The 7,922-nt window shown below is 39.7% G+C and overlaps 1 protein-coding gene across 1 annotated transcript; it reads left to right on the top strand.

The window, feature by feature from the left end:
* The first annotated feature begins 291 nt into the window (after nt 1–291).
* On the top strand, nt 292–7,598 carry SPIC (Spi-C transcription factor (Spi-1/PU.1 related)). The gene is made up of 4 exons (XM_014937295.1): nt 292–397; nt 2,123–2,235; nt 3,164–3,272; nt 7,171–7,598. The coding sequence occupies exons 1-4, from the start codon at nt 292–294 to the stop codon at nt 7,596–7,598; spliced, it is 756 nt and encodes a 251-aa protein (XP_014792781.1).
* Nucleotides 7,599–7,922: the final 324 nt, after the last annotated feature.

Genomic DNA, 7,922 nt, shown 5'->3' on the forward strand with positions numbered 1-7,922 from the left:
CAGTAACACCCTTTATGTAAACTTCTGCTGCAAATTAAGGAAATGAACCTTGAAACATTTGCAAAAGTGAGTAACGTTACCCATGTGAGTTGTCCCACTGACCTCAAAGAGACTTCTCAAAGGAGTGAGAACTTTCTCATAATAGTAAATGATTATGGTAATGCCTCGGTGCCTGCAAAATACATATTCCAGGAGGATGTATATTCTACATAACCACTGTATTTGTTTGGGATTTTCCAACTGACAAGGTGGAAAGAACCAGTCTGGTCTTTTCTGGCTCCTGACGGAAAAATGTTCTTGCAGAGTTTTCCTGACCAAGACGTGCTGGGCCAGGCTTTTGAAGATGCTCTAGAAGTACTGCAGCAGCACTCCGACAGAGAAATGCCCTATCCTCCAGGTAAAAAAGCCCATTTTTCCACTTCATTCACCACTTTGTATTTTTACAGGAAAGTACATCTTGAAGCACGTAGGTGGGAGGGTAATTTCCCAGAGGTGGTTTAATGGGCAGCAGAGGGGTACATTGGGAGGATGGAAAGGGGGAAGAATATTTGGCTGGTTTCCACCCCTGCATTAGCACTGCCCAGTGTGGCGTGCACCTCCTGTGGATGCTGGATGGAAACTGTTGGACAGTCCCCCTCTAGCTTCCCCCTGCATTGAGCTCAGGTTTCCTGTAATCAGATGATATATGACCATAGCGCCACAGCCATTTTCCATATTTAATGTTTTAAATGAAAAATGTCCTGCTGTTATGCAGTGAATAAAATCATGTAACAGTGAATTCCAGTGAAAAAAAAAAAAAGAAAAAAAAAAGACCATGAATCCGATCCATATCCAAAATATATCCAAAATATCCGATCCAAATCCATAATTACTTTTTTTTTTAACATTAAAAGATAAATTTTAGAATCCAATCCATATCCAAAATTAATTTCCATAATTACTTTTTTTTTAACATTAAAAGATAAATTTTAAATATTTTGATGCATAAATGATAGTTTAAGTCTGGATAATTATTAGAAAGGGGGATTTTTTTGGCTTCAAGAGTTTTCTACTGTACAAAACTTAAAATACAGGCAAACTGTAAACTGTCCCAGTTCAGGCAACGTTTCAGCAATTAAATTACTATAAAATTTAAAATTTGGTTTTTTGTGTGTTTTTACATTTTAAATTGAAATGGTAGGAAAGGAAAATAGGAGGATACATCACAAACCCTCTTATTCCAGAACAAAATATCTACTGTCTTCTGTGTGGAATGCATTTCATAAGAGGAAGTTTATTTACATATTATCTAGTATATACTGAAATGTAAATAAGACCAATTGGGCCATATCTTCAGCTGTTAATAAAATTTTGGCTCCACTGTATTGGTAATGTACATATGCTGAAAGACCCATTATATATAATTTCTTGCAATGTTCTGGGCTGTTCCTGTTGTTAGGGCCAAGGGAGAGAGTTTGAAACACTTGCAACTCAGTGTTTAGTGTGTCCCACAGCTGCGCCCACATTTCTGCTTGCGATAGATGTACCCTCAAAAATCTTCTTCCGACCACCTGCAGTGCGTAGTTCATTCCAAGTGCCTCGGTCCAGTGTTCTCCTCTGCTGCTTTTAAATATCATAAGGTCTTGTGTTCCTTCCTTCTGTATCTTTTCAGAAACTGTGGATGCTCTCATGCTCCTTCACAACTGGGAACTCTGACTCTCATTGTACTAACGGCCTGAAGAACATTGCCTTTTCCTTTCTAATGAGTACATTATGGTAGTCTGTAATTACCCCATCCATTTTGTTTGGTGGTCTATTTGGCGCTCCTTTTTCTATTAACCAAACTGTTTTCATGACACTATGAAATATCAGGCATATTATCTTAACAAATACTGCTTTTCATCATGAAGGCAAAAAACACCAGCCTAAGGGTGTGATTAGCAGTAACAGCACAGATGATGTTGGATAACCTACTGATATGAAATATCGTGGCTCTAGAGACTTTATTGTCTGTAAGGCAGCCATAGGATAAATGCTTTTTGACAGACACAGCAGCATGTTAGGCTGTTTGCTGCTGTGCTTTTTTTTCCTTCTTCTCTCCCTTTTACTCACTCAGTTTTTCCTCCATTCTCCTAATTCTCAGGTTATAAAAATTGCCTGGCTGTGATCAACCATCACCACCACTTCCGAGCAAGTCCCAGCTACTCTGCAGCACCATCTACAGAGGACCAAGGGTATAGCTGGAGAAGTGTAGTTGTAAGTGAATAGATTGCTAAATAGAGGGAGTCAGACGTAAATGGAAAACTGGCTGCCCATTTTCTGTGATTTTTAAGTCAAATCATTATGCTGCCACTAACAGAAATTCAGACCGTCCAGGCATGATTCTGATGAAACTGCTTTGGGAAATATTTGCAAAACATGTTTAATCATCTTTTTCTAGGATTCATCTTAGCTTTTTGCCTCCTGTACTCCTCTGCAGCTCATCATGTAACATGATAACTAACAAACACACCTACTTAGCAGAGCAGGGGAAAAGGCTTCTGTTACCCGGGAACAGGCAGAGAATGACTTCCAGCCTCCGCACAGTTTCTGCCACTGTGAGAAAGCTTTTGATTTCTTCTCCAGCAATTTGCTTTGAGAGCGCTGGGAAGATCAGCATTATCTAGACTGTGACCTCAGCTTCAGCCTGCGGAGTACATATTCATTCTTAAAAACACTGGGAGTGTGGTCTTCAGGAGTGGTTGAAAATAAATATTGCAGGGGAGATAATTTCAGGTAAATGGATTCCACAAAAGTCCATTTTCAACCTGCAGATTAGCAATGTGACACAGGAACTACAGAATCTGTAGGGCCCACATGGCCCTTGTATTTTACTGACTCTGGAAATAGAGTCCACTGTTCCTCCTCTGCTTCCAGCAGAAAGGTTGAAGGTCTAGAGTGAAGCAATTACTCTGTTTTCCCTCTTAATTTCTCCCCTGATGGGCAGTCCTTCCCACTGGCCATAAATTGATGCTGCTTGTCACTGGTACAGTACACTGCATGCCTTTGTGGCTGAAAAAGTCTTTCATGGGTCAGATGATGAAAGGTTGCATTTTGAAGTCTTCAGGCAATTAATTACTACAAGATTCTTTTTCCTCAGAGAATGCACTCTATTAATAACTCTTCATTGTCTTAATTCTTGAAGAGCAGTGCATCGGATTTTTACGGAGATGAGACTGTCTACCATACGCTGCAGAATACTCCAGAAAGCCAAGTCATGCACGCTGCTGCTGGCCAGCCAAAAGCAGGGAAAGGTGTGTAGAAAGAGCGTGTCTTGATATGTACATTATATTACTTTAAAAAATCTCAGCAAATGATGCTTTCTCTTTTTCCTATTTTTTTTACTTAACATGAAAAAATAAGTTAACATTTAATAATAATTAGAATACAACTGCTAGCGTTCAATTCTGATCTGCTAAATCTCATAAGGTAAGATAAATCTGTTATCAACTTATTTGGTCCTCTTGTTTACTACCTGGAAAAACAAACCAGAGATGCGCTTTGTTCCAAATCACCTGGGATGAAAATCTGATGCAGACAAGTAAATCTAGATATCAGTAACATCTTTAGCCACTATATTAACTTATTTCATGTGGTCAAACAAGCAGTGGTTTTCTTGAAGGTTTTTCACATACATTAATATTTTGCACCTGATTTTCTGCCTTTCTTTATTTTTCAAATTAAGTCTTAGCTTTTGTCACTTCCAGTGTGCATATTTATAGATAGTTTTGTGCTCCCTTTGATTAACTTTACTTGAGTGGATACCTATTTTGCAAAGAATAGATCAGGTGACATTGATCAGTAAAATACTTCATTTGTTTATTGCATTCATTCTTTGTTTTTTGTTTGGGACTCGGCGTCCTTTCTATGACTCTGCTAGATGAGATTTACACAGCTTCCACTCTGAGTTGTTGTATCACTTTTGACCCTTGGGTCTTTTTTGAGTAGCTTCCTGGGTTTGCTGCTTTTTGAAATCCCCTTCTCTCAGCTTTAACCACATGGTGTCAGGTTTTAGTATTATCTCTTCCCATTGATGCTGGACACTGCGGTTTCTGTTGCTTAATAGCTACTACTACTACAAGTTCTTTGGGATGATGGGAAGAGTAGCTTCTCCTTTTAAGTTCTGCACTTCTAGTACTTGAAATTAACATTGCAAATGAAAACCTTTCAATCCAGAAATGTTGTTTTTCTAAGTCTTACCCAGTCTTGCACTGAGGTATTTGACATGTCAGTGTCTAAATTCACCTTCAGTTGTTACTGCTCCATTAAACTTAACTTCCTATTTAGTGTTTCTTTTACATTATTGTCAATGTTCTTTTCCAGAAGGCCATACTGCATAAATTATCAAAATGACTGACTATTCTTATGGGAGGTGGGGGTTGTGTCATCTTAAGAGTTTCTTTGTGCCCATGGTGATATTCCTGCAAGAAAGTGTGTTTTGGGAGGCTATTTCCGCTATGCCTAAATACATTTAGTCCTCTTGGCTTCTTCTTGAGACATGAGAGGTTTCCTGTACATTAGCAAGGAGTGTGTCCCTATAGGTGTAGATCTGTAGATGAAACAATCAGTACTGAGGACCCAAATTCTGTGTTTAAACTGTTTCACAAGGGTTTATTTAGGGCGATCTCTAGGCTAGCTGCAAGTTCTGAAGGCTGCAATGACTTAGATATTCTTCTAGAGAGCATCTTTGAGTTAGATTCCCTCTGGAAGGAGTCCGGTTCATGCAGGTCACGACCATTCCACGATCTGAACTAAAGCTCTGCAAGAGGAGACAATGTTGAAAATGCATCTGAATTAGACAGACCCAGAGACAATTAGGCTGCTTCAGGGAAATTCAGCACTGAAATCTAATGCAGACATTCTGAAACACCTTCTGAAGGACCCTGCCTCTCTCTAGTGACGACATAAGAAACCCGCAGTCACACCAGCCTGCTGGCTAAGGCCGATATTCAGGGCCTGGTAACAAGCACCACTAGTTCATGCAATGAAGTGCAGTACAAAGATCTGTGAACTGACCCCAGCTCAAATGTGCTTCCACGTTGTCTAGCACTTTGGGGATAACAGCTGAGCTCTAGAAACATAGCTCCATAGAATCATAGAATCATCTAGGTTGGAAGGGACCTTAAAGATCATCTAGTCCAACCATCAACCTAACTCTGACAAAAACATAAATAAGAAATAGGAAATAAAAATTACTAAACCATATTCCTGAGGACCATGTCTTTTGAACATCTCCAGGTATGGTGCCTCAACCACTTCCCTGGGCAGCATATTCCAATGCTTGATAACCCTTTTGGTGAAGAAATGTTTCCTAATATCCAATCTAAACCTCACCTGGCACAACTTGAGGCCATTTCCCCTTATCCTATCTCCTGTGACTGGGGAGATGAGACCAACCCCCATCTCTCTACAACCCTCCTTCAGGTAGCTATAGAGCACCATAAGGTCTCCCCTCAGCCTCTTCTTCTGCAAACTGAACAACCCCAGCTCCCTCAGCCTCTCCTCATAAGACTTACTGTCCAGACCCCTCACCAGCTTCGTTGCCCTTCTCTGGAAGGGCATTAACACATAAGAGCAAATAAGCCCTCTCAAACCAAGACATCAGCTAGAGACGATGTGTCTAGAAATAAAAACTTGGGCAGAAAATGACAGCTGAACTAAGAGAACAGACAGCATGAAATCAGATGCAGCTGCAGCCATGGCTACACTATCATTTCCCAGCAGAGACTCAGTCCGCAGTAGTCTGAGGATTTTCTCCTGATCTTGTTTGTTCTACCGTAGATTCCTAGGTTTATAGGATAATTCAGGTTGGAGGGGACTTAAGAAGCTCACCTACTAAGAAGTGTTTACTGTGACCTGGTAGTGTCCTTCACCAGTTTGTTTTTAAGTTTCTCATCTTGCTAATTCTATATGTGTTTCTAGTAGAATAAGTATTTCTAGTCACAGGCCAATTTTTATTTAGATAATGAAACTTTATTAATTTTTTGGAAAGTACCTCTGATTTCAGGCTCTTCTTCTTCCTAGTCTGACTGTCACTTCTCTCCTCTTTCCTTACCACCAGATGCAGAATTACTGTCATCCCTAACAGATGTCTTGGCTTGACCTCATTGTTCCTTAGCAACTGTCACTTTTCGCCTGTTCCTATTTTAAAATAGCCACACAAGACAAGACTTTATGAACTTTAGGTGCAGCTGCTTGTTTCCACATTGGTTAAAGTGGAAGCCATTCTTCTGCATACACTCCCCTTTCTGCAAAATGTTCCTCTTTGTCTCATAATCTTCAATTCTTCCTCCTTATGGCAACTTCTTGTTCACCCTTGGCCTTGTGAAGGGAACTAGAAGTACTTCAGAGGGAGGGATCCACAAGATCTAAGTGAAACTAAATAAGCCTTACTAGTAAACTTAAGTTTGAGAACTGAGCCTGTGGGGAGAAGTACTGAGTTAACTGACAAATATTGCAGTACTGAGCTTGCTTTATTCTACACGGGAATGCAAGTTGACACTTCTGCACATTTTTAGAAAACTACAGCACACCAGAAGGTGTAGCTCCTTATGGACGAGGCAAGGTTTATGGTTTGAAACTAGTTTGCTCTTCCTTCTCACTCACTCATCTTTTCTTATATCAGAGACTATCTTGCATCCCCAAAACATTCCTGAAACAAATGTGACAAAATTAAGTAATCTCAAAATCTTTGTGTTTTGACTAAGCAGGGAAAACATTTATTCAAAAACATCCAGATTGGTTTTCTGGGACCTCTTTCCTGCACTGTCTGAGGATGGAATTTCCTGCAGTGAGTTCCTTGACTGTGCTCCTGCACAGCATGTGTCTAAAGACTGCTGAAAGTGGCTTCTGAGATCTACCACATGGTGATGTCACCAAATATTTGTCATGATCGCCAAATAACCTGCTCTTGAAACTCTAATGACCAAATCCCTTTCTGTCACCACAGATCTGTATGTTTCAGAATGATTGTCCCATTTGCTGTTGCTGATCTTCCATTGAATAGTTTATACTGATCTTTTAATTTCTGGCTGGGTATTAGGTTTACCTGTGTTTTTGTCTGTAAGATCCTTTCCAGGAAAAAGACAACTGCTTATTTTTTAAAACAAGTATGAGTTCTGTTCTCACCTTTTGTACTTTATTTCTTCATAGGTAGAAAAAAACTTCGACTGTTTGAGTACCTCCACGAGTCTCTGTATGATCCAGCTATGGCAAACTGCATCCAATGGGTGGATAAGCCCAATGGGGTCTTCCAGTTTGTCTCCAAAAACAAGGAGAAACTTGCAGAGCTATGGGGAGAAAGAAAGGGAAACCGCAAGATCATGACATATCAGAAAATGGCCAGAGCACTGAGGAACTATGGAAGAACAGGTGAAATCATTAAAATCCGAAGGAAGCTGACATACCAGTTCAGTGCTGTTGTTTTGCAGAGACTTGCTCCATCTTACTTCTTTGGAAAAGAAACAGTTTATCATCCGTACATTCAGTCAAATCAAGAATATCAGTGTGCAGATGACTGGATCAGTTACAATAATTACATGTATAACAATGGTTATGCATTAGAGCATACTAACAGCTAGACGTGTCTTTCCCATAAACAGGCCTTTGTTAGCCAGTAATACTTTCCAGCACAGGAACTCTCCTCTGTACATAGCTTTTCCTTTAAGATATCATACACATGAAGAGGAGGGTTTTAAAAATGAAGTTGATATTAATTATAAACAGTCATTGACTATTGAAGAAAGCCAGCAGCTGTAGGGGACATTCTATTCTTCATGACATTAATCAGAGGAATTACTTCAAATTGAAGCTGGTATATCCAGGATCAGGATCAAGATTTTTGTCTGTTTGTAGGCACCAAAGATCCCATCCTGAAAACACTCATTGGAAGTATTATGCATATC

The sequence above is a fragment of the Calidris pugnax genome, unplaced genomic scaffold (assembly GCF_001431845.1).
Source record: "Calidris pugnax isolate Ruff unplaced genomic scaffold, ASM143184v1 scaffold1, whole genome shotgun sequence".
Taxonomy (NCBI): domain Eukaryota; kingdom Metazoa; phylum Chordata; class Aves; order Charadriiformes; family Scolopacidae; genus Calidris; species Calidris pugnax.